This window comes from Haliotis cracherodii, unplaced genomic scaffold (assembly GCF_022045235.1).
Source record: "Haliotis cracherodii isolate W230 unplaced genomic scaffold, xgHalCrac1.p SCAF_31, whole genome shotgun sequence".
Lineage (NCBI taxonomy): Eukaryota > Metazoa > Mollusca > Gastropoda > Lepetellida > Haliotidae > Haliotis > Haliotis cracherodii.
Genome location: NW_027266288.1, coordinates 1,414,006 through 1,441,808, shown reverse-complemented (window position 1 = coordinate 1,441,808; position 27,803 = coordinate 1,414,006). Strand labels below are relative to the sequence as shown.

The 27,803-nt window shown below is 42.7% G+C and overlaps 1 protein-coding gene across 5 annotated transcripts in view; it reads left to right on the top strand.

Annotated features, from left to right (window-relative positions):
• Positions 1-25,062, top strand: part of LOC139477120 (high affinity cGMP-specific 3',5'-cyclic phosphodiesterase 9A-like) — a 108,985-nt gene extending 83,923 nt beyond the window's left edge. For all 5 annotated transcript variants that reach the window (XM_071259670.1, XM_071259671.1, XM_071259672.1 and 2 more), the window contains exons 11-17: positions 1,407-1,594; positions 4,371-4,527; positions 5,349-5,465; positions 15,055-15,159; positions 21,074-21,202; positions 22,314-22,409; positions 24,976-25,062. In XM_071259670.1, the coding sequence (XP_071115771.1) occupies positions 1,407-1,594; positions 4,371-4,527; positions 5,349-5,465; positions 15,055-15,159; positions 21,074-21,202; positions 22,314-22,409; positions 24,976-24,984 (801 nt within the window). In that variant the 3' untranslated portion in view covers positions 24,985-25,062. The remainder of the gene's footprint in view (positions 1-1,406; positions 1,595-4,370; positions 4,528-5,348; positions 5,466-15,054; positions 15,160-21,073; positions 21,203-22,313; positions 22,410-24,975) is intronic.
• Positions 25,063-27,803: the final 2,741 nt, after the last annotated feature.

Below are 27,803 nucleotides of genomic sequence, written 5' to 3'. Positions count from 1 at the left end.
TACAGACACAGACACGGGTACAGACATAGACACGGGCACAGACACAGACATGGGTACAGACACAGACACGGGTACAGACACAGACACGGGTACAGACACAGACACGCGTACAGACACAGACACGGGTACAGACACAGACATGGGTACAGACACAAGAACGGGTACAGACACAGACACGGGTACAGACACAGACATGGGTACAGACACAGGTTCAGACATAGACACGGGTACAGACACAGACACAGGTTCAGACACAGACACGGGTACAGACACGAGTACAGACACGGACATGAGTACAGACACAGAGATGGGTACAGACACAAGAACGGGTACAGACACAGACATGGGTACAGACACAGACACGGGTACAGAAACAAGAACGGGTACAGACACAGACATGGGTACAGACACAGACACGGGTACAGACACAAGAACGGGTACAGACACAGACATGGGTACAGACACAGACACGCGTACAGACACAGACACGGGTACAGACGCAGGTACAGGTACAGACGCAGGTACAGGTACAGACAAAAACACGTGTACAGGTATAGAAACCACAAAGCAGGAAAAGAAAGCGGAGACCGCGGCGTTCTCATTTACCTGACACACCGAACTTGTTTGAGTGACTGAATGGTGAACATCTGATACCGATATAAAGACAACATGCCATTTATTTATTTTCTTGGGGGAATTGGTAAAGGCCACACAAAAAAGCCAAACATCTATAATACATTACATCCTGAAGCAATTGCAAAATGTAGTGAAATTTCTAGGGGGAAAAAAGAAAGATCTCGAACTGTTACGATGCATTTCGATTCGTTTAGAGCTCATATGTTACCCTGATCCGACATATTAGTGGGAAACGCATGGAAACTCGGGTCAGTATGAATTGCGTAATGGCTTTGAAAAAAGTCAAACTCAACGAAGTGTTTTTTCAACAAGGCCATTTTCTGCTCACGAAGACGCCCAACATCCGTCGATTGCATTGTGCCTGTTCCAACTGACTTTATACGACTATATCTGAATGTCGGTTCTTTCAGCTGTGTGTACATAACTATAGGAATATAACTCCGACTGATGCCGATACAATCCGACTTTATCCGACTATATCTGAATGTCTGTTCTTTCAGCTGTGTGAACAGAACTATCGGGAAAAATTCCGACTGATGCCGATACAATCCGACTTAATTCGACTATATCTGAATGTCTGTTCTTTCAGCTGTGTGTACAGAACTATCGGAAAACAAATTCCGAATGATACCGAAGCAATCCGACTTAATCCGACTATATCTGAATGTCTGTTCTTTCAGCTGTGTGTACAGAACTATCTGAAAAAAGTTCCGACTAATGCCGATACAATCCGACTTTATCCGACTATATCTGAATGTCTGTTCTTTCAGCTGTGCGTACAAGAGAACTATCGGAACAACCCCTTCCACAACTTCCGCCACTGCTTCTGCGTATCTCAGATGATGTACGGGATGATACAGCTGTGCCGACTGTGGGATCACATGGCCAGGGAAGATCTGGGCATCCTCCTCACTGCCGCAGTTTGCCACGATTTAGACCACCCCGGATACAACAACACGTGAGTACAACTTTATGGTTGTATGGTTTTTACTTACGCCGCTTTTAGCAATATTCCAGCAATATCACGGCGGGGGACACCAGAAATAGGCTTCACACATTGTACCCATGTCTGGAATCGAACCCGGGTGACTCGTTCCGAGCGAACGCTTGAACCGCTAGGCTACCCTCCGGCGCCGTATGACCCCAGTGCCGCAGGCCACTTTGCGCATCACGTGATCGGACTTTTTTCTTTTTTCTTGTAAACAAACGCGCAGTTTTTCACGTGTTAGAATATTTTCTCAATGAAAATTAAACATTTCATGACTACGATTGCCAAAATGTGTAGACTCGTCAAAAAAGAAACAGGGTAAAAAAATGCATGCATTATTTTGATGGACACTTTCTGAAAGAGGGGACGAATTCGCAAATTATTCGCATCATTTCCGGAACCTTGGGCACGCCAGAGCCCCAGTTCGCCTCGATTATATGTATAGGTTTGTCAGCACCATACCCGTGCTCGTGGGTTTCATCAAAATAAACGTCTAAGACCTGCACCAGTTCGGGCATTCCTCCCACATTAAGCTGACACGCCATGATATAACTGGAATACTGATAAAAGCGGCGTGAAACCCAGCTCACTCACTCACTCTAACCTGGAACACCCACAGCTCGTACCTGAGTAGTCTCAATAGGCAGCGGTAGGGACAGTAGAAGTCGTAGTTTTTGTTTTGTTTCCTCTGTAACTCTGCCGCTAGTAAAGAATCGATCGGTACCCAAGGGCTCGAAGACCAAAAGTAGCTCGTGGTTCCCAATTCCACCTTTTCACCGACACCAGTGCAATAACTACCAGTCAGGTTACGTGTAGAAAATCCAGAGAAGCCAAAGATAGCAAGATAGTGTTTGTTTGTCGTTTAACGCCGCACTCAGCAATATTCCACCTGCATGACAGCGGTCTGTAATTACTCGAGTTGGGCTACAATGGTTTGGGGGGGGGGGGGGGGGGCACGGGTGGCCCAGTCGTCTAAGGCGCCGCGATTCGCTGTGCAGAGTTGCGTCCCTTGGGCACGCCAGAAACCTATGATTGTGGGTTCGAATCCCGGTTCGCCCCGATTATGTTTCTAGGTTTGTCAGCAGCGTACCCGTGCTCGTGGGTTTCACCGAAGTGGTAAACGTCTAAGACCTGCGGTACTAGGGGCTTTCCTCCCACATTAAGCTGACACGCCGCGATATAACTGGAATACTGTTAAAAGCGGCGTTACACCCAACACACTCACTCACTCACAATGGTTGTGCATACAACCCACCCCCCACCCCCCAAAAAAACAAAAACAAAAAAAAAACAAGAAAAAAACAAACAAACAAAAACAACAACAAAAAAACAACAACAACAAACAAAAACACCTTCCACCACCACCACATTGCCGGTTTCGCCATTATATCAACAGTCTGAAACATTAGAACTTCGATCGCCTCTGGCTTCCGTCTACTCTCCGAAATTTCTACAACATAAAACTATGGTCTTGGAATCAAGAACACGTGAACCCAAAAACTGTCTGTTCCACACGACCCAAGGCTAGCTGACATATTGTCTGAGAGATTAGAGTGCGTGACATTTATCCGCAGACTTTGTCAAGTCTTTGAGAGCATCAGCATGCGGATTTTGTTATCGCCACTAGTTCGCCTGGTTGACAAACAAAACCCTGTCCTACTCCTGTCATAGGACACATATCACAACGGAAGTCTTGTAGATGGCTCCCTTGTTAATCAAATGCAATTTTACACTGTCTGTTGTTGTGTGTATCATATACACTTTCCCCTGCGAAATGTTATCGCGAGCGTCTCGCGTTAGTCTCGCGATACTGACGCGATTGTTTTGCGATATTGTCTGGAAAGTTGTGCTTTATTGGTCTGTTTTTTATATGTATAATATACATTGCGTTTCCTAAGTTCCTTTTCCTGTGTTGCGAAATGATATCGCTCGTGTCACGATTGTATCAGGTGAGGTGAGGTGAAATGGGGTTTAACGTCGCGTCCAAGATTATTGCACTTATATAGCGACATGCATGTACGTGTATGTGTTTGTGTTTGTGTGGCTGCTTGTACTAGTCCGGACTGATGCCGATTTATAGTGCTAGCCCACTAAGATACCATGTCGCAGTTTAACATGAATACCCTACTCAGACACAGTATACTGACTCCAAGCCGACCAGTCCTTGTTTTAACACCTGAATGCCGAGCGCCAGACAGGGTAACAACAAGTACTATTATTTAACGTCTTTTGGTATGACGCGGCCGGGGATCGTACCCCGGACCTTCTGCTCTCCGGGCAGACGCTCAACCACTAGACCACGGAGGCGGTCCACGATTGTATGACGAAGGCGGCGTGAAAGTGGCGCGATAACATCGCGAAAGGGCCTTGACAGTAGCACTAAAAACAGTTACGTAACAGATTGCTATTTGGAAACGAGTAAATATGTAAGTGATCAGAGACCTGACATTGATCCGTTAGGGTCGTACCAGTGCCCCAGACCAAATGTGAGCTAACAGAATAAAGCAAATATAGTTCTTTGCTACACCAACAATTTTAGATGTTTAGATGTTATTTGCTCGTGGCTTTTTGGTGTTGCTAGTTTCGTATCTGAAGTCAGACACCCGCGGGATGTTGATGGCTGCTTTTACATCCCAGTTTCGTATGTCGTCATTGTGTAACCAGAAAAGTATCGAAATCGGCATGTGCTTGCTTCTTGGGTATGAAATGTATATCTATGTTTATGAATGTTTATCCCCTGCTGCAGATATCAAATCAACGCCCGTACGGAATTGGCCATCAGATACAATGATATCTCCCCACTTGAGAACCATCACTGTGCAGTCGCCTTCCAGATACTCTCCAACCCAGAGTGTAACATCTTCGCTAATGTGGACAAGGACACGTTTAAGAGGATACGGGCGGTATGTGACGAGGGGTCTTTACACCTGTTAATTTCAAACACATAAGAAAGTCGCCTTCATATCATTTAATCTGCAAGATGGAGTCGCCTTCATATAATATAATCTCCAACCCATTAGTTGCATTATGATGCTTTAATTTGACACACACAAGTCGCTTTTATAACCCGTAATCTGAGAGAAGCAAGTCACATTTAGATCCTTTAATTTGAGCACACAACTCGCCTTTATATCCTTTGATCGGAAACACACAACTCGCCTTTATTCCTTTGATCGGAAACACACAAGTCGCATTTATATCCTTTGATTTGAAACACACAACTCCCCTTTATATCCTTTGATTTGAAACACACAACTCGCCTTTATATCCTTTGATTTGAAACACAACTCGCCTTTATTCCTTTGATCAGAAACAGACAACTCGCCTTTATTCCTTTGATCAGAAACACACAACTCGCCTTTATATCCTTTTATCGGAAACACACAACTCGCCTTTATATCCTTTGGTTTGAAACACACAACTCGCATTTATATCCTTTGATTTGAAAGACACAACTCGCCTTTATTTCCTTTGATCGGAAACGTACAACTCGCCTTTATATCCTTTGATCGGAAGCACACTAGTCGCCTTTATATCCTTTGATTTGAAACACACAACTCGCCTTTATTCCTTTGATCGGAAACACACAACTCGCCTTTATATCCTTTGATCGGACACTCACACAAGTAGCCTTTATACTAATTTATATTATGAACGGATCCGTGTATATAACATCTATGCTTTCTCTACCAGCTCGCTATAATATTCAATGTACATCTAACAGGGAATCACGATGCTCATTCTGGCAACAGACATGGCTCGACACGCAGAGATAATGGAGAGCTTCAAGGAGAAGCTGGCGCAAGGGTTCGACTACAAGCAGAAGGATAACCTTGACACGGTAGGTCTGCTACCAAAACACACGCATACACATGCACGCACTCAGGCATACACACGCGCGCACGCATGCCCGCGCGACAATGAAGACGACTGGGAACCACGATTCACCTCATTCGCTATCAGGGCAAATGATCATCTTGTTGTGGAATACGGGTCCGATATTTGTCTTATTGTTGTGGAATGCGGGTCAAATATTCACTTTATTGTTGTGGAATGCGGGTCAAATATTTACTTTATTGTTGTGGAATACGGGTCAAATATTCACTTTATTGTTGCGGCATACGGGTCAAATATTCACCTTACTCTTGTGGAATACGGTTCAAATATTCACTTTATTGTTGTGGAATACGGGTCCAATATTTGCCTCATTGTTGTGGAATACAGGTCAAATATTCACTTTATTGTTGTGGAATACGGGTCAAGTATTTGCGTATATATTTTACCTTTTTAATGATGGTGGCTTGTGGTTAAAGCGGTCGCCGAAGTCCCGGGCTCTGTTTCCTTCATGGGTACAATGTGTGAAGCCCATTTCTGGTGCCGCTGGTGCCGCTGGTATTGTCCGATTATTGCTGAAAGGTGTCTTAACCATAATCACTTGCTTTTGATGGATTGTGCATGGGATTTGCGTGTTTAACGCCGTTTTTAAAAGAATTTGAGTCACTGGTGCCACTTTGGCAGAATAATTTCATCTTTTGTAAATCAAAAATTTTAGTATTTTTCTCGTTATTTCAATTATTTATTCATTTTTGAAAATGTGAAATAATGAGAAAGACTCGATATTTCAAGAAAATAATCGAAATTTCGAAAAAATAATTTCCATAACGAGAAAATAATGAAATATAATTTAAAATAAAATTGATAATAGACATTGCGAAGGTGGTGGTGGTGATGATGATGATGATGATGATGATGATGACGACGACGACGACGACGATGATGATGATGATGATGATGATGATGATGATGATGATGATGATGATGATGGGAACAATGAGGAAACTAAAGACTTCCCGTGTTAAAGTTACAATTAAAAAGGCCCATGTTAACGCAGGGACGGTTATGTACGTAGATATCTTCACCTAGTACAATGTTCTCTTACTACGCTACCGTCCATTAGCGGCAACAAGGGCACTCCATCACAGCGCCAGCCTTTCACACATAAGTAGCGCGGATCTATATGTGTTAACAGCTAATGTGCTTCAAAGGTCACCATTCAGAAATACCAATGGATATTAGTGAAGTAAATGTGTGGTCTTGAAATGGGAAATCACATCCAACCATTTAGTTAATTGAGAACTAGTATTGTAAATGAGATTAATTGAAGCGGAAACATGGGATTATCGATGCGGAAGCCCTCTTAAATAATGTATGAATTGTTTGTCTAATCGATCGGATTTCAACCTTCCTATGCACCACGGTAAGCTTGCAGGGCACAGTGACCGGAATTACTCACTCACTCACTCACTCAAGCACTGTTTCCCCTCATGAATGTAGAGACAGGTGGCTTCTAAATGGGGTTGATTTCTAAACACTGTACCCGCGTTGGGCCCCCCCCCCCAAAAAAAATAAATAAAAAAATAAATAAATAAATAAATAAATAAATTAAAAAAAATAAAATAAACAAACAAAAAACAACGAAAAAAAACAACAAAACAAAAACGAACAAAAACAAACAAAAACACACAAAAAACAACAACAACAAAAACAAAACAAAACACAAAAAACAACAACAAAACAAAAAAACTGTTTTGTTCACAAACGCCCCAAGGGAAAAAACGGAACATTTAGCAACACATACTAACAATGACATGACGTCGTTTTATTCTCGACTCTTGCTTGAATTTGTGAAGACTTTTCGGAATTTGTATCGGAATCCATTCCAACACCCCTTCCCACAATCAGCTTCCAACCCTCAACCTCTCAAACCCCACCCCGCGCACTACCCAACCCCCATCCCACTATCAACCCACCCCTGTTATACATAACAAGTCTCAAAATGTTTTGTAGTCCATGTTTTGGAATTTAGAAGAAGAAGTTTAAATATACGTTTACACCGCGCATTCTGCTCATCTTCCAGGAAAGATTCGGGTCACCTAAGACTCCAAAACACAACTACGATACCCGTATCAAATACATCACCATCGAATAACCGTTTCCCGGTTCATTTTTAGCCACCATCAAACATGGGTGTATACTTTTTTGCATCCAACATAATTGCATCCCACATTGCATCCAATCAGACTGTTTTAGCAATATCACGTGACATAGTTCTTGAATTTCCCAGGACCACCTTCTTTACCATCAGCTCGGCGACGAGCAAACATCTCTCTGTCGCCCGGTACCGCATCACACAACGTCTTCATACATCGCATCACTCTAATTATTAAAGTTTCCCAAGTCGACATAAAGCTGTTTTATGACTGACGCATGTCTGTGTAAATCTCCCCGTCTATTATCGAGAAAGATTCTTTCCCTCTTAAACCTTCTCCATGATCTGCTGTAGACGAGCGCTGATATCACCACACCAAAGAAGCACATGACTTGGAACAATGCAGTGTGATAGATTGAGGAAAATGCCGTTTACTTTTAGTTCTAATCTCCTGGCACCGTGGTCGTGAATATTTCGTAACCGTGTACGACAGTTGTAGAATTTCCCAATTTAAGCGTATTTTATCGGTGACGTTAAACTTGAATTAATCTCATGGGTTTAATTTGTTTGGAAAGCTTGAATTTCTTTGCTTGTACATCTGCTTGTCACTTGCTACGTTAGTTGTTGTTGATGAGAAAACGTTTAAAATAGATTCCAATTTTAAGTTTAAAATCATTTGAGGTGTATCGACGTCACAGGAACAGCTGTGTTGATTATTCGAACAGCTCAGCTAAATGTGTTTAAATTGTTATGTGTGGTTGTTTTTAATGGCCTTTTTGTCATAGCAATTACCAGGCTTGTTGTAAACTAACGTACAGGAAGGTACGCTAAGACTTCGAGAGACGACTGAAATTAAGCATTTTGGAAATTATGACGTATATATTTAATGGGAGTGGCGTTTTGGCATCAAGTGACAAAATTTAGTAAAAGCAGAAACTGTACGAGACACAAAGATGCAGGGTGTCAAAATGAGAAATTATTCACATTGTTATTGTCAAAACACATGTTTGTCAAAAAAACAGACTTGGAGGTCACAGCAAAGTTCTAAATCATCGGTTTAATATTGACTATGTCCACCGCATGCATCAATGCAGGCCACAACACGTCGCCGCACCGATAACGTCAAACGCTTGATGACGGTAGCGTGAATCCGTTGCCAAGACCCGATGAGACATCGCTCCAGGTCCTGACGGTTAATAGTTGGTGCCGGACGCCTCTGACCCCATGACTCGACTGTCAAGATGATCCCACAAATATTCGATGGAGTTCATGGCAGAACACACAGGCCACGGCAGAACATTGACGTTGGCCACAGCTCGGCGCTAGGCGTTCACCTTGTACACATGCTTCCGACACACGTTGCCGACACACGCTGCCGACCATCAGATCGAACCAGGCTAAACGTTTTCTTGTAAGAGAACAGAAATCGTCCGCAGTCTTTAACCTGCCAAACGCCGAGCCAGCCTGTTGTATATCGATCTTTTGGGTCAGCCGATGCCGTTTGTGTGGTGTCGAAGAAGCAGTTTCGGGGATGTAGTCTCTCATAATCATAAGATTCTCTCGTAAAAGCAGAGTCCATTCTGCGATTACTATATCACAATCCAATACTGATTGAGTGAGTGAGTTGGGTTTAACGCCGCTTTTAACAGTGTTCCAGTTATATCGCGGCGTGTCAGCTTAATGTGGGAGGAAAGCCCGAAGTGATGCAGGTCTCAGACGTTTACAACTTCGGTGAAACCCACGAGCACAGGTATGGTGCTGACAAACCTAGAAACATAATCAGGGCGAACCGGGATTGTGGCAGCGCTGACAAACATATGAGAGACAAGTCAATTGCTCACCTTCACAAAAGAAACACATGAACGTGGTGTAAGTCAAAAAGGAAATTGCATCGGACATTACTTTTTACTATAAAAACATTTGGAAAGCTTTACGGAGTCTTTGACTGTTGTAGGTGGGGTGAAATAGGGTTTAACGTCGCGTCCAAGATTATTGCACTTATATAGCGACGTGCATGCACGTGTACATGTGTGTGTGGCTGCTTGTACTAGTCCGGACTGATGCCGATTTATCGTGCTAGCTCACTGAGATACCATGCCGCAGTTTCACATGAATATCCCACTCAGACAAAGTATGCTGACACCGAGCCGACCAGTCCTTGTTTTAGCCCCTTAATGCCGATCGCCAGACAGAGTAACAACAAGTACAATCTTTTAACGCCTTTTGGTATGTCGCGCCGGGGATCGAACCCCGGACCTTCCGCTCTCCGGGCGGACGCTCTACCACTAGACCACTAGTCTTTCACTGTTGCATCCCTGTTCGGGGCGGTGGGGTAGCCTTGTGGTTAAAGCGTTCGCTCGTCACGCCGAAGACCCGGGTTCGATTCCCGATATGGTACAATGTGTGAAGCCCATTTCTGGTGTTCACCGCCGTGATATTACTGGAATATTGCTAAAAGCTGCGTAAAACCATACTCACACACTCACTGTAACCCTGTTCGATTCGTAGAGAGAACATGCTCGATTGGTCCTCTACAGTTGTGAAATGTAGACACCAAAGGTTGGAGCTGCTGGAATATTGCTCAGCCTGAAGGGACAGTTGACTGTGGAAAGGTTAAAGTCATCCCGAGGCGGTCGAGTAGCCTAGTGGTTAAAGCGTTAGCTCGTCACACCAAAGACCCGGGTTCGATTTCCGACATGGGTACAATGTGTGAAGCCCATTTCTGGTGTCCCCCGCCGTGATATTGCTGTAATATTGCTAAAAGCGGCGTAAAACCAGAACTCACTCACTCACTCACTAAAGTCACCCCTCTCGTCTGTGAAGAGATCTAAATATGAAACAGATGAGGCTGTTATCAAGTTCAGAAAGGAAATTTCATCGTGACGTAAGCAGGTAACGTGTTACTCTAGGTCTTCCAGCCTTTGGGTATTGCTCGATGGCTTCCTTTTAAACCGGCATATGGTACTGAGGATATGTTATGACCTGTATCCCTCAGGGGGATGTACGATAGTGCATTGCAGTTTTTCGTATCCACGTATTGCCCATTTGGAGATCATTTAAGTCAGAAAAATAAAAAGGCTTGAAAAAGAACGACGTATCACATTGACTAGTCTATGACTCGGTGACTATGACTGTGACCGGATCAACATCACGGATACGCTAATGAATATTGAATATGAAATGCTCGTTGCTTAGCAACATTTCAGTATCATTGTGATTTATATGCGGAGGTTTTGATGCTCGTTACTTCCAAATTAATAATTGGCCTTTCAGTAGGCTGCGCTTGTTTGTCATTATTCCGTGTATTGAGGACGTCGGGGGAAATATTGAACTGTCTGCCACTCAACCTTGGAGCTCTAGATAATGTTCCTTTGAAATTATATATCCACTTCAGAATATGTTGGGGCGTTTGTGTGTGTCTTGTTAGGACAGCTGTTAGTTGTTGTGTCTCTGGACCTTCATCAGTGCATCGAAGACACGGGTGGCCCATTTGTCTAAGGCGCCGCGATTCGCTATGCAGACTTGCGTCCCTTGGGCACCTATGATCGTGGGTTCGAATCCCGGTTCGCCCCGATTAAACTTCTAGGTTTGTCAGCACCATATCCGTGCTCGTGGGTTTCACCAAAGTGGTAAACGTCTGAGACCTGCATCACTTTTGGCTTTCCTCCCACATTAAGCTGACACGCCGTGATGTAACTGGAATACTGTTAAAAGCGGCGATAAACCCAACTCACTCACTCACTCATCATTGCAACACCTAACGTCAGCTGTTCTGTATACAACTGGTGGCTACGGATCGACCCTTCAGATGCATTGTTTGTTGTTTAACGCCTTTTAGCAATATTCCAGCAATATCACGGCGGGGGACACCAGAAATGGGCTTCACACATTGTACCCATGTCGGGAATCGAACCCGGGTCTTCGGCGTGGCGAGCGAACGCTTTAACCACTAGGCTACCCGACCGCCCCTCACTGACATGGGTTTGGATTAGCATTACACGGGCCCAAATGCTAAATATCTCTTGATTCATAGCATATCACAAACTCTACATGACTCATCGATCTCTTAATTTTAATTCTAATTTTATTCAAAATACCGTCAAATCTCGAACTGCCAATGAAGAAAAAGATAATAACGTTAGATTAGGTATCATTTTTATCTCAGCATTCAACGATAATTGTAGCAATCAATATTTACTGAACTGGATAAACAGGATGGCCATTAAGATAATGATTAGGTCCGTCACTCATTCTGGTTGCGCTGCTAACAAAGATTACAGTGATAGATAAATACCTCTGTCACGACCTAAGGGCACGTTTACTCATTACATCATTCTGTCATGTTATTATCATTATTATACAGAATAAAAGAGATAATTGCAGCAAAGAGGGTTTGGGTGATCCTGGCACAGTCTGGCTGGTGAGGGTCATAATCAGCTCAGGGCCCTTGCCCCCTCTACACGCAGCCCAGACAGTGAATGGGACTTCTCCCAGCAAGCACTGCCTAGACAAACCCACCTGGAACTTTTCGGAGAATGTGAAGACTCCCCAACACTGCAGCCTTCTGCATTACCCAGATTGTCAGAAGGGCTGTATTCCTGGCAGCACATCCGTGTACTCTCCCAATGTCAGTTCACAGATTGGGAGGTACCAAACCTAAGGCACCGAGAACAAAGGGGAGTCGGACAACTTGGTACTTGGGATGCAAGTGTGAAATTTCGAAAGCGAGGTCCGCATATTTGCCATGTTTTCCCTGAATCTTGTCAATCACGTTCGTGTCAAAAAGGACAAAACATTCAATAATATAAATGATTTTTGATTGGATTTTTTCAAAAAGGACAAGATCAGGTTTGTTGGCCTGGATACGTCTGAGGCTGTAAACGGGCCTATTCAAAAATAAAATGTATGTATCATGTTCCATGACGCCCTCTACATATTCCGGGTCGTACCATGGATGAACCTCTGTGTCAAAACCACAAGCATGGCGAAGACGGTAATAAAATGATCGAGCCACAACATCATGTCACTTAAGATACTATATTTGTGCTTAAGCGCCGCATCGACTGACAATGTGTTGGACAGTCTCATTAAATTCATTGCATTATCTATATTTCATATTTGCATTTTGATGAAAAATCACACACTGGCGGTTTCGAGTGGGAAGTGACTGGTCCTGAGCAGCAAACAGAAAGCCTTCTGTTTCCCTTTTCAGGCCAGACGACTTAATCCAAGCGAATGACTCTGCAGGGTTGCTGATCTTCTCAACACACTGCACATAAAACGATACAGTGGTCGTTCAGATTGCCTCTCCTTGAAAATCGGAGTCTGGGCCGATTGATATGGCACTTTGCATGGTATCGACATTCATTTTTTGTACTGTCCAGTGTAACGATACAACCGTTTTTCTTGCCTTTACCATTCACACTCCCACAAAGTAACCATATAGCAACGAATATCAGCGTAACTTGTGTTTTCAGGTGATTTTATGTTTTTTTGAAAACCTTAATTTAACCAGTTTTCGTTCTTTTCCGTTTATCCTATGTTTTGAAGAAAAGTTGTAAATAAGAATATATGAGTGTGTATGGTTTATCACCACTTTAAGCAATATTCCAGCAATACTACACCGGAAATGCCTTTACACATTGTACCCATGTAGGGAATCGAACCTGGGTCTTCGGCGTGACGAGCGAACGCTTTACCCGCTAGGCCTATACACAATAGTGGATTTGTTATTTGAGTTTTGGCCACTAGTAAAATTATAGCCCACTGGTCAATATGAAACAAGAAAAATACCGTTCTATAACTTTTTACTTCTCTTGTTTCAAGCTAGCCTTTAGGACACGGGTCGCTCTGTCGTCTGAGACGAGTTGCGTCCCTTTGGCGCACCAGGAATCTATGCAACATTCGACCTGATTATATTTCTAGGTTTGTCATTACCGTCCCCGTGCACGTTGGTTTAACCAACGTAGTTGTAAGCTGTAAACGTCTGAGACCCGTATCACTTTTCTCCATCATGAAGCGCACAGGCTGTGATAGCACTGGCATACTGTTAGCCGAGATACACTCATTCATGAGGGGGCACGGGTGGCCCAGTCGTCTAATGCGACGGGATTCGCTGTGCAGAGTTGCGTCCCTTGGGCACACCAGAAACCTGTGATTGTGGGTTCGAATCCCGGTTTGCCCCAATTATGTTTCTAGGTTTATCAGCACCATAACCGTGCTCGTGGGTTTCACTGAAATGGTAAACGTCTGAGACCTGCATCACTTCGGGCTTTCCTCCCACATTAAGCTGGCACGCCGCGATATAACTGGAATACTGTTAAAAGCGGCGTTAACCCCAACTCACTCACTCACACTCACTCATAGCGGTACCATCGGAAGCTAATCAAGAGATAGGCAGCCCATATCGAACGCTACGGTGTGTTGAAAAGATTTTACCTTCTTGCACCGCGTATTTACCATTGTCCCCGGAGTTCAGTATTATTAACAAGGAAGCAGGGATAATTGTCTTGTTACTATAGTAACGGTGTATCCAATTATCGGCACGTGAAATTAAATCGACCCGACTCCAGGGGTTTTAACCCCCTCGTTACTACCATTGTGTTGTCATATGTTTGCAATCAGATATTGCACAATCAGATATTGCACAATCAGATATTGCACAATCAGATATATCACAATCAGATATTGTCAAAGCAGATGAAATAAATGCGGAATATAACAGATGTTGTGTGATGCGTCATGTGTGACCCGTGAAGATTCCGGGGTAGAATAGGTCTTCAGCAACCCATGCTTGCCGTAAAGGGTGACTATGCTTGTCGTAAAAGTCGACTAACGGGATCGGGTGGTCAGGCTCGCTGACTTGGTTGATGCATGTCATCGATCCCAATTGCGTGGATCGATGCTCATGATATTAATCACTGGATTGTCTGGTCCGGACTCGATTATTTACAGACCGCCGTCCTATAGCTGGAATAGTGCTGAGTGCGGCGTAAAACAACAAAGCAACCAAAGTTACCAATTAAGTTTCTGTCTGTGGTAGCTCTTGGAGTGAGTGCGTTGACTTGTCTTGTCCTTCTTTGTCGATTAACAGGTTTATCTAATCGTGTGACCTGTCATGAGAGTGATGACTCCAAGTCTCCACCATTACCAGTTTGTGGTGTCTTCATTTCAAATTTAACTCATCAGTGACAAAGATTTTGTCCGATGCAATTTCCTATTTTAACTTGTACCATATTTTCCCATGTTTTCTTAGGTGAACAATTGACTTGCCTTTGCGTGTGTTTTTGATGGGTGCCACCAATGTGTCACACAGCAACACACATCCAGCCTATAGGGTTTGATACGCCCTAAAACTTCCTGACAGAGCCTGATGTAGTCTGACACAGCTTCACCCCGCATATAGTCGTTTATTCATTGTTTTTTTCTGTTTCCATTGTAGCTAAAGATGGTGCTCATCAAATGCTGTGATATATCCAATGAGGTCCGGCCTATGGAAGTGTCGGAGCCCTGGGTGGACTGCCTACTGGAGGAGTACTTCAACCAGGTAGGCAATGCAGAATGAGTGAGTCAGTATGGTTTTACGCCGCTTTTTGCAACATTCAAGCGGCTTTGGACACCAGATTGAGTGAGTCAGTGAGTGAGGTTTTGCGCCGCTTTTAGCAATATTCCAGCAAATACACGGCGGGGCACACCAGAAATGGGCTTCACACATTGTACCCATTTTGGGAATCGATTCCGGGTCTTCGGCGTGATGATGATGATGATGATGATGATGATGATGATGATGATGAAGGTGTTGATGCCGATAACGATGATGTTGATAATTATGGCAGTGTTGTTGATGACGATAAAAGTGATGGCAAAGGTGATGATGATGATGATGATGATGATGATGATGATGATGATGATGATGATGAAGGTGTTGATGGCGATGATGATGCCGATGATACTTATGGCAGTGTTGTTGATGATGATGAAAACACATCCACATCATACACCCATCTTACAACTAACCAGACAGTGTTGCCAGGATACCAGTACCAACCAGAATACCCTTTAAATGGTCAATGGGGAATACGTCTCTGTAGGATTGCAAACATTATATCCAAGTACATTAAGCTTACTTTCATCTTTTGATCACCAGGCAAATATCAATAATTCTCTTCCGCTCTAGATATGGAACATTAATTACTTAACGAATACCCGTTCTTCTGACAATGTTCACCGTTGTGTTTCCATTATTTCTTACATTAGCCTGTAGGTTGCAACTCTCAGCTAGGTTGTCAATACTGGTTGTCAATACTGGTTGTCAATACTGGTTGTCAAGTTGGCAAACATAAAACATAAACAGCAAAATATTGGTGAAAGTTAAATAAATCGATCACTAATAATCAGTCATGACACAGATTTTCGCGAAAAGGGTAAGCATGTACTGCCCTCCAGTAGCGCCGCCACTCTATTTGTTGCCTGAAGCTACAAAAGTCTACTCCTCTCTTATGACGGCGGCTTGTAAACACACCAGGCAATCAAATAGATAAAATGCATCAGTGAATTTACCGATTTTCTTGAAGCTAGACATTATGGAAATTTGGAATAATGTGTTCTGGATACAAGTGCCGAGACTCTACTGCTTATCAGTAAAGAAAAACATTTTAATTGATATCAAACATACCTCTACCAAGAACCAAGACAAAGAGCCCGCAAGTAATGTAATACAGTTTAATAAAATACACTCTTCATAAAAAGAAACGCAAAGGTAGATTTTTAGCAAATTTATTGTGCCTAATAAAGTCGCTATACATGTGTATTCCAAAATTGTTTGATAGGCATTACTTAGAAGCTGACGGATGACAAGGTAGACACACTTTTATGGATAACAACGGTATTTAAGAAGTTGTTATCCGTAAAATTGCGTCTACCTTGTCATGTATAAACTGTACCTTGACACCCCATCCACAAACAAAAGGAATCTGAGTAACTTGACCTTGACCTTCCTAATGAGTGAGTGAGTGAGTTAGGGGGGTTTAACGCCGCTTTTAACAGTATTCCAGTTATATCACGGCGTGTCAGCTTAATGTGGGAGGAAAGCCCGAAGTGATGCAGGTCTCAGACGTTTACCACTTCAGTGAAACCCGCGAGCACGGGTATGGTGCTGACAAACCTAGAAACATAATCGGGGCGAACCGGGATTCGAACCCACAATCATAGGTTTCTGGCGTGCCCAAGGGACGCAACTCTGCACAGCGAATCGCGGCGCTTTAGACGACTGGAGGGAGGAGGTGAGGTGAGGTGAAATGGGGTTTAACGTCGCGTCCAAGATTATTGCACTTATACAGCGACGTGCATGTACGTGTGTGTGTGTGGCTGCTTGTACTAGTCCAGACCGATGTCGATCTATAGTGCTAGCTCACTGAGATACCATGCCGCAGTTTAACATGAATACCCCACTCAGACACAGTATACTGACTCCGAGCCGACCAGACCTTGTTTCAGCCCCTAAATGCCGAGCGCCAGACAGGGTAACAACAAGTACCATCTTTTAACGTCTTTTGGTATGACGCGACTGGGGATCGAACCCTGTCTGGTTCATTTCACCGAACCCCCTCAAACATCTTTCGAAGTTAGTCTCAGAACTTTTCATCCTCCTCTCACAGCAAAGAAAATTTGACGCTAGATATTTTTGAGGTTTTTCACTTTCCCGATCTATTTGAACGCGTGATTGTACTGACAATTGATGGGGTAAATGGAAAACTGCTATCGGAGCTCTTAAACGGAAACGGCTATTGTCCAGCTTATTACTGGAGATTGTAGGCCATTAAACAACGTCGTTGTCGTTGAGGTCGCAAACGGTGGTAACGATCACCTCAATACATGCACTCAGTGCGGGTCGTCAGATTCATTATGCGGCTGATTAATTATTGAATGGGTTCCGGCTGTCGCCCACTCCTGTAATTGAGGATGGTCTCGTCAGCGTATACGGACGAGGTAACCAGAGCGACCTGCTACTTATCCCACAGGTTGTATCGGTCGAAAACGGACAAGCGATTCAAACAAGAAATGGATGGGACATGAAAAAAATAACAAAATATGACATGGTTATTCGATGTTGATATAGTCAGTGAGTATGGTTTTACGCCGCTTTTAGCAATATTCCAGCAATAACACGGCGGGGGACACCAGAAATGGGCTTAACACATTGTACCCATGTTGGGAATCGAACCCGGGTATTTAGCGAACGAACGCTTTAACCACTAGACTACCCCTCCGCCTCCGATGGTAACGTACTTGATACGGGCTGAAATAATGCCGAAGCGACCTTAACTTTTAACTCACTCACTGATAAGGGTATCAAAGTTTTGTTTTGGACCTCAAGTTTGCTGTGTTTCGGCGAATGTTTTCAGCCTAGTTACGAATAACGTTTGTAATTTCTGGGTCAAATCCAATTTGTTAGGTGTATACTATCTTTTGCCTTGCATTTATTTGGTTACTGATATTATTAACGTTGCAACAAGCTACCCATGTCAAGTATAAATCGGGGGTATTGGTGGCCCAGTCGACTAAGGCGCCGCGATTCGCTGTGCAGAGTTGCGTCCCCTGGACACGCCAGAAACCTATGATTGTGGGTTCGAATCCCGGTTCGCCCCGATTATGTTTCTAGGTTTGTCAGCACCATACCCGTGCTCGTGGGTTTCACCGAAGTGGTAAACGTCTGAGACCTGCATCACTTCAGGCTTTCCTCCCACATTAAGCTGACACGCCGTGATATAACTGGAATAATGTTAAAAGCGGCATTAAACCCAACTCACTCACTCACTCACTCAAGTATAAATCATAAATACAGCCACAGGAAAAATAGGTTTTAGTTAGTGTCTTCACATTAACGTGTTCATGTTAAAATTTAAATGTCAATTTAAATTTGTAACGGTAAGCTAGAGCTAGTGGTATCCGAGTTAAAGAAATGTTGTATTTCAATTTCAATATTTTATCGAAGATATATTTAGATTATTGTAATAACTCTTCGAATATTGACAAATGACAAAACTGTAGGCTGATTTGATAATTTTCATAATGATTGCGTCACTAAATGCCGAGCTGTCGTAAAAAAACGTTTTCAGGTTATATCCATGGGTGTGTAATCATTATCATAATCATTATTCTTATTTTTGCATAGTTTTTGCATGTAAATAGAAAATGTCAAACATCCTCGAAATATACCAACATCTGCAGCCTTATCTGTCTGATAAGGGGCGTTGGGGTAGTCTAGTGGTTAAAGCGTTCGCTCGTCACGAGGAAGGCCCCGATTTGATTCATCGCCATCAACATCATCATCATTGCCATCACTTTCATCGTCATCAACAACACTGCCATAATTATCAACATCATCATTATCGGCATCAACACCTTCATCATCATCATCAGCAGCATCAGCATCATCATCATCATCCCCACCATCGTCGTCGTCGTCATCATCATCATCATCATCATCATCATCATCATCATCATCATTCCCTACATCATCATCATCATCATTCTGTATTGTCAGATAGCCTAGGGTAGCCTAGTAGTTAAAGCGTTGGCTCCTCACGCCGAAGACCCGCAATCGATTCCCAACATGGGTACAATGTGTGAAGCCCAATTCTAGTGCCCCCCGCCGTGATGTTGCTGGAATATTTCTAAAAGCGGCGTAAAACCCAACTCATTCTGTCTGATAATGTCGTTGAATTTATAAGCGTTTATTTCGCTGCAGCCAAGCTTGAAGGACAGTGCATAATTTGGCGGAATCAAGAACCGCAGTTTAAGTCAGGGCCATTGATTAGCTTGTTACATTCTCTTAACGAGCAAGCGTTAAAAAGTGTAACTATTGACCTTCAACCAAGTCGGTTCTGTGGGTGAGAAACAGCACATGTCACATTGATTCTGTTTGAAAAGACTTTCAGGGTTTTATCCATTCAAATGACGATTGTTGCATGTTTTATTGAGCAAGTTGAAAGATAACTTCACACTCGACATTTACAACTTAAAACATTATATGTCATGATTCCATTCGTTCCAGATGAAGTTACACATTTTAGAATACAATATGAAGGGCGGTGGGGTGGGGAGCCTTGTCGTCAAAGCGTTCTCTTGTCACGCCAGAGGCCTGGGTTCGATTCCCCGCATGTCGACAATGTGTGAAGCCCTGGTGTTCCTGTCGTGATATTGCTTGAACATGGCTAAACGTGTCATAAAAACAACTCACCTACTCGTAGTATAACACGTGTAGTGAAATGATTTTGAGCGTCGCGTCACAAGATTATTGCACTTATATAGCGTGTGTGTGTGTGTGTGTGTGTGTGTGTGTGTGTGTGTGTGTGTGTGTGTGTGTGTGTGTGTGTCTGTGTGTGTCTGTGTCTGTGTCTGTGTGTCTGTGTGTGTCTGTGTCTGTGTCTGTGTCTGTGTCACTGCTTGTACTAGTCCGGACTTTATTGTGCTAGCACACTGAAATATCATGCCGCAGTTTCACATAAATATCCCACTCAGACACAGTATACTGACTCCGAGCCGACCAGTCCTTGTTTTAGCCCCTTAATATTGAGCGCCAGACAGGGCAACAACAAGTACTATATTTTAACGTCCTTAGGTATGACGCCGCCGGGGATCGAACCCCGGGCACTAGGCCACGGAGGCGGTCCGAAGTGTAACAATATGCACATATATACTCAACAGCAAAACTAAGTGTTACCATGATGTGACGAAATGGATTCATATTATACCTGTTTCTTTCGTTTGAAGATCTAAAGCCTTGTGTTTTCAACTGGGCTTTCGTTTTTTTAAAATTCAATATATTTTTGGCCCGGGCGGGATGATACTTAAGCGGTTGAACGGATGGATATATGAAAACATTTTAATAAATTAATTCGGAAGCAGTTTAGATACGTATTGGTAAAATACGAAAGGCTTTATTGGTTTGTAAGGGATTGTTGCACTGCGCCGAAATTTAAGTATAGGGTTATTTATTGAACCACTCGATTTATTTAAATGTGATCCTTCGAAGATCCGAGTTAGCACTGGTCTTCAGCAACTCATGCTTGTCGTAAGAGGCGACTAACGGGATCGGGTGGTCAGACTCGCTGACTTGGTTGATAAAAGGCATCGATCCTTACCGCACATATCGATGCCCAAGATGTCAATCACTGGGTTGTCTGTTCAAGACTCGATTATTGACAGACCGCTGTCTGGAGTATTGCTCAGTGCAGCGTTAAACAACATTCAAACTTCAAATGGGTCCTGTTCGTTTTACGTGTTCACTTAAACTTACCTTGATTGTGCCGACCCATTGATTTAGAAAATTGGTATTATCTCATATTCGACATATCGCTTCTTCTTGAAGGAGAAAATCAAACACAACGATGTCGTTGTACGGGTTCTAAACTCACCGATTCAATTTCCACTATACTGTTGTGCATGTTTCTCTACAGTCTGACCGAGAGAAGATGGAGGGACTTCCGGTTGCGCCTTTCATGGACCGGGATAAGGTCACCAAACCAACGGCCCAGATCGGCTTCATCAAGTTCGTCCTGATTCCAATGTTTGAAACTGTTTCCAAGGTAACGATTCCATTTCCTCCCAAGGCAATTAGGTTAGGTGTGCTGAAATGGGATCTAACGTCGGGTTCAAAATCATTGCGCTTATTTAGCAACGTATGTGTGTGTGTCCGTGCGTGCGTGCGTGCGTGCGTGCGTGTATTAGCCCGATTTTATAGTGCTAGCCCACTGACATACCATGTCACAGTTTAACGTGGATACCCAACTCAGACACAGTATACTGACTCCGAGCCGACCTGTCCTTGTTCTATCCCCGTATAGTGCAGGCCCACTGAGATACCATGTCACAGTTTAACGTGGATACCCAACTCAGACACAGTATACTGACTCCGAGCCGACCTGTCCTTGTTCTATCCCCGTATAGTGCAGGTCCACTGAGATACCATGTCACAGTTTAACATGGATACCAAACTCAGACACAGTATACTGACTCCGAGCCGACCTGTCCTTGTTCTATCCCCGTATAGTGCAGGTCCACTGAGATACCATGTCACAGTTTCACATGGAGAGCCACTCAGACACAGTATACTGACTCCGAGCCGACCTGTCCTTGTTCTATCCCCGTATAGTGCAGGTCCACTGAGATACCATGCCACAGTTTAACATGAAAAAATACTGTCAAGCACGATGGACAGAGAACACATAGGTGGAAGCCAATGGGACATGAAGACAATTAGAGAGGATAAGTGATTATTGCTTGATCAGTTTATAGTAGGCGGATGGGATGAAATAGCCAATTGTGTATACTTTGCCTATGGTTTCATATGTGTCCAACCAAAGGTACTCTATCACCGTACCGAGTGCCGAGGTGGCGCTGTTGCCTAAGGGGATGCAATTCGCATGGCTGAGTTTTCTTCCTCGCGAACATAAGATCCTTGGTTCGGATTCCAGATTCGCCCTGATTGTGTTTCTGTTTGTCAGCACCAAGAACTGCATCACTTCAGGCTTGCTTTCCACATCAATCTGACGCGCCCAGATATAACTGAATTAATTTTCTAAGCGATGCATTAATGAGACCTCCCATACATATTGAAACATTGTCAGTTCCATGCAGATTCCTACTGTCCGTAGACATGACACTCCTTGTTTCACAATGTTGTGTCTCGCCTTGCAGTTGTTCATCGCCATCAATGACGTCATGGTGATGCCCCTGAAGAACGCTAAGGACAGATACGAGGCGATGAAGTCTGCTGAGGATGCTCAGAAGGAGGTCGGTGCTTCTTTCAATGTGCATCCATATCCACCCTTCCCGCACACGCATACCAACACAACAGCCTCACAATAGCACATACCACACATACCACACATACCACACACACAGATTTGTAATTTGTTCCATGTCCCTCCACATCTACATCTATTTCTAAATCCACATCCACATCCACGTCTATATCCTCATCCACATCCACATCTATATCCACATCCATATCTATATCTATATATATCCAAATCTATATCCACATCCACATCTATATCCAGATCCACATCTATATCCACATCTATATCCACATCCACAGCTATATCCATATCTATATATATATCCACATCTATATCCACATCCACATCTATATCCACCTCCACATATATATCCATATCCACATCTATATCCACATCCACATCCACATCTATATCCACTTCCACATCCACATCTATATCCACATCCACATCTATATCCACATCCATATCTATATCCACACCCACATCCACATCTATATCCATATATATATATATATATATATATATATCCACATCTATATCCACATCCACATCTATATCCACATCCATATCTATATACATATCTATATATACATATATATATCCACATCCATCCATATCTATATATCCATATCTATATATATATATCCACATCCATATCCACATCCACATCTATATCCATATCCACATTTATATCCACATCCATATCCACATCCACATCTATATCCACTTCCACATCCACATCTATATCCACATCCACATCTATATCCACTTCCACATCCACATCTATATCCACATCCATATCTATATCCACTTCCACATCTACATCCATATCCACATCCACATCCACATCTATATCCACATCCATATCCACATCCACATCCACATCTATATCCACATCCATATCTATATCCACTTCCACATCTACATCCATATCCACATCCACATCCACATCTATGTCCACATCCACATCCACATCCACATCTATATCCACATCCATATCTATATCCACTTCCACATCTACATCCATATCCACATCCACATCTTTATCCACATCCACATCTATATCCACATCCAAATCTATATCCACATCCATATCTATATATATATATCCACATCTATATCCACATCCATATCTATATCCGCTTCCACATCTATATCCACATCCACATCAATATCCACATCCACATCTATATATATATCCACATCCACATCTATATCAACATCCACATCTACATCTACAACTATATCTACATCCGGATTCAACATCCACATCTATATCCACATCCACAACTATATCCACAACCACATCTATATCATCATCCACATCCACATCTATATCCACTTCCAAATCTTCATTCACATCCACTTTTATATCCACATCCCCATTCACACCCACATCTATACCCACATCCACAATTACATCTTCATCCACATCCACATCCACATCTACATTCTAATCTTTATATCCACATCCACATCTATACCCACATCCACAACTACATCTTCATCCACATCCACGTCTGCATCCACATCCACAACTATATCCACATCCACATTTACATCCACCTGTATATCCACATCCACACCCACATCTACATCTATATCCACATCTATATCCACATCCACATCTACATCTACATCTACATCCACATCTATATCCACATCCACATCCACACCCACACCCACATCCACATCCACATCCACATCTACATCTATATCCACATCTATATCCACATCCACATCTATATCTATATCCACGTCCACATCTATATCCACATCCACATTTATATATGCACATCTACATCGATATCCACATCCACATCTTTATCTACATCTACATATATATCCACATCCACATCTATATCCACATCTATATCTATATCCACATCCACATCTACATCTATATCCACATCTACATATATATCCACATCTATTTCCACATCCACATCTATATCCACATCTACACCTATATCCACATCCACATCTATATCCACATCCACATCTATATCCAAATCCACATCTATATCCACATCTACATTTATATCCACATCTACATTCTCATCAATATCCACATCTACATATATATCCACATCTATATCCACATCCACATCCACATCTATATCCACATCTACATCTATATCCACATCTACACCTATATCCACATTCACATCTATATCCACATCCACATCTATATCCAAATCCACAACCACATCTACAACTACGTCTACATCTACATCTCTATTCACAGGGGGCACGGGTGGCCCAGTTGCCTCCCTTGGACACGCCAGAAACCTATGGTTGTGGGTTCGAATCCCGGTTCGCCCCGATTATGTTTCTAGGTTTGTCAGCACCATACCCGTGCTCGTGGGTTTCACCAAAGTGGAAAACGTCTGAGACCTGCACCATTTCGGGCTTTCCTCCCACATTAACCTGACACGCCATGATATAACTGGAATACTGTTAAAAGCGGCGTTAAACCCAACTCACTCACTCACTTTTGACACAGTGTATCACTTGCACCGTAACACTTTCTCTAAAACCATGTTAGTTTGTTGCAGAAGAGTTAGCAAAACCCGCACCTAAAACAACCCGTCAGACGTCCTCACCTCTAGTCAGTCGAGCTCACCTGAACGTGCCTCTACGTCGTGTCACGTGACGTCTTGTCACCTTGCTCTGCCGTCAAGGACGTATCAGCGGGACTCAGAATCAGCAAGGATGTATTTGCGAACTGGTTTGCAGGGGAGGTTTGATGCACGCTATGTCAAAGCTTAAAACAGCAAACACAACAGATGAAGCCATGGAAGGTGGAACATCTTCACAGGTCGAACTAGCACTTCGGAACTTCGAGACAACCAGAGATAATTATGTATTCAAGTCTGTAATAATTTCTGAATATTTTTATCCGTTTTCTAAAATCCGGGGCGGTCGGGTAGCCCAGTGGTTAAAGCGTTCGCTCGTCACGCCGAAGACCCGGGTTCGATTCCCGACATGGGTTCAGTGTGTGAAACCCATTTCTGGTGTCCCCCGCCGTGATATTGCGGGAATATTGCTGAAAGAGGCGAAAAACTCATTTCTATAATCCACTATCCACATTTGTTTTATTTTTTTATGACTTCCATTCATGTTTTCTTTAACACTTGACACACCGAATCATACAAATCTCGAACGAACGTAAAACGAAAAACTAATCAGGCATATTTAAATTCAACAGACTCAGGTCATCTCGAAGTGTGATGTTTAGAAACAAAGGTGAATGAGGGAGTGAAGTAAACAAGCTCAATTTCGATGGAAGATGGTCGACGGTATAAATAAATATTAAGCATTTATGGTCGGGTCGTGTGCTGTGAAGAGTCCCATTTTAAAGCCAAACTTGACACTGATACCAGTTCGCAAGTGCATGTAATGACGTTGTAACCCATTCCTTGTCCACACTGACGTACCACATATCATTAATGCTGGATCCGGCGATATATATATATATATATATATATATATATATATATATATATATATATATATATATATATATATATATATATATATATATTCTGACCATTTGGTATACCTCAAGTTGGATATTTGGCTTGGTTTTGTTTTAAATATTTGTTCCTTAAGAATTTTTGCCTTTAATGTTGACCTAAAACAGTTACGAAAAGATTATTTTTTTTAAATTCCAGGTCCCCCTTTCAGACATTTAACCGCCAGACCTTTACCAAATTGTGAAGTTAAAAGCTGTTTCGTGAAATCTTAAGATATGGTTTTGGGAAGACGATGACGGAATAGAATATTGACCATTTTTTATGTCCAAGCCATTGCCAATTCTAGGCTGGCAATCCCCAAATCAACTAATATGCCCGGCAAAAGGAAGTATACTATAGTGAGAGAGTTTGTTTGTTTGTTTGTTTGTTTGTTGTTTACCGCCATGGTCAGCAATATTCCAGCTATATAACGGCGGTCTGTAAATAATCGAGTCTGGACCAGACAATCGAGTGATTGACATCATGAGCATCGATGTTGGCAACTGGGATACGATGACATGCATCAACCAGGTCAGCGAGCCTGACCAAGCGATCCCGTTAGTCGCCTCTTACGACAAGCATGGGTTGCTAAAGACCTATTCCAACCCGGATCTTCAAAGGTCGAGAAAGATACATTTAGAGATCTTTCAGGATGAGAGAGAGAGAGAGATATTGATAGATCACATCTCGACACATGCTTATATTGAAAAAAAAAGAGAAAAATATAGTCTAAATAAACTGCCGGGCAAAATAAAGTATACAGTTAAAAATTTGATTTCACCAAAATTGAAATTATGAAAACGTTACGAGGCTGAAGACAGTCGCGTAATTAAGGAGGAAAAAACTGCGATACTCGCATCAAATATATCGCCGTCGTTTAATTTTTAGCCCCATCAAACACGGGTGCATACGTTCTTTTCCGGGAGCACCGGTGTCCCAGTTCCCTAAGGCACGGCAAATCGCTGTGCAGAGTTGCGTCCCTTGAGCAAGCCAGAAACCTATGATCGTGGGTTGGAATGCTGATTCGCCCCAATTATGTTTCTAGGTTTGTCAGCACCATCCCCTGCTCGTGGGTTTCACCGAAGTGGTAAACGTCTGAGAGCTGCATCACTTCGGGCTTTCCTCCCACATTAAGCTGTCACGCCGTAATATACTGTTTAAAGCGGAGCGGAGGTAGATCCAACTCATTTGTATTTGCCCGGCAGTTATCAGACAAGCAGCTAAAACTCAATGTTTCAAGTTCACACAAGACACAAATTATGACGTCTTGACCTAACCTTGGACGCCAAACCGTGGGAAAGAGTCCCCCTTTAATTGAATCAATTAGGCGCCAGCTTGGAAGGTGTATTTTGTTGTAGGACAAACCGCATTATTTTCGTTTGCCGCATTATTTTCGTTTGCCGCATTATTTTCGTTTGCCGCATTATTTTCGTTTGCCGCATTATTTTCGTTTTCATGCCACTTGCGTTCTACATTTAAATCTCAATTGTCGTCCAGATGCAGTTAAATTTTCCCTAAATGGATAGTTTAGATGGCAAGCAAGATTTGACACAGGCCAGTGTATGACAGAACAGCCCTAATTGCATTTTGTTGTGTAATAATGTGTAATTATTGCTATCAATACAGTTAGTCGAACTTCAGCATGAAATCTCTGGAGATTTTGATTTAGATTCATCTATTTTTATGACGTATAGTATTTTTATATGACGGTAACCGGTTTATACCATGCCGTAAGCTACAGTGATTATACATTACTGTGATTCATATCCTGTGGACCACAAGCGCCGATAATCCAGTGAAAGGAAAACCCCATGCTAATGGATTATTGATAATGAAGGCATTAAGCCCTGGCATTAACAATCTCATTA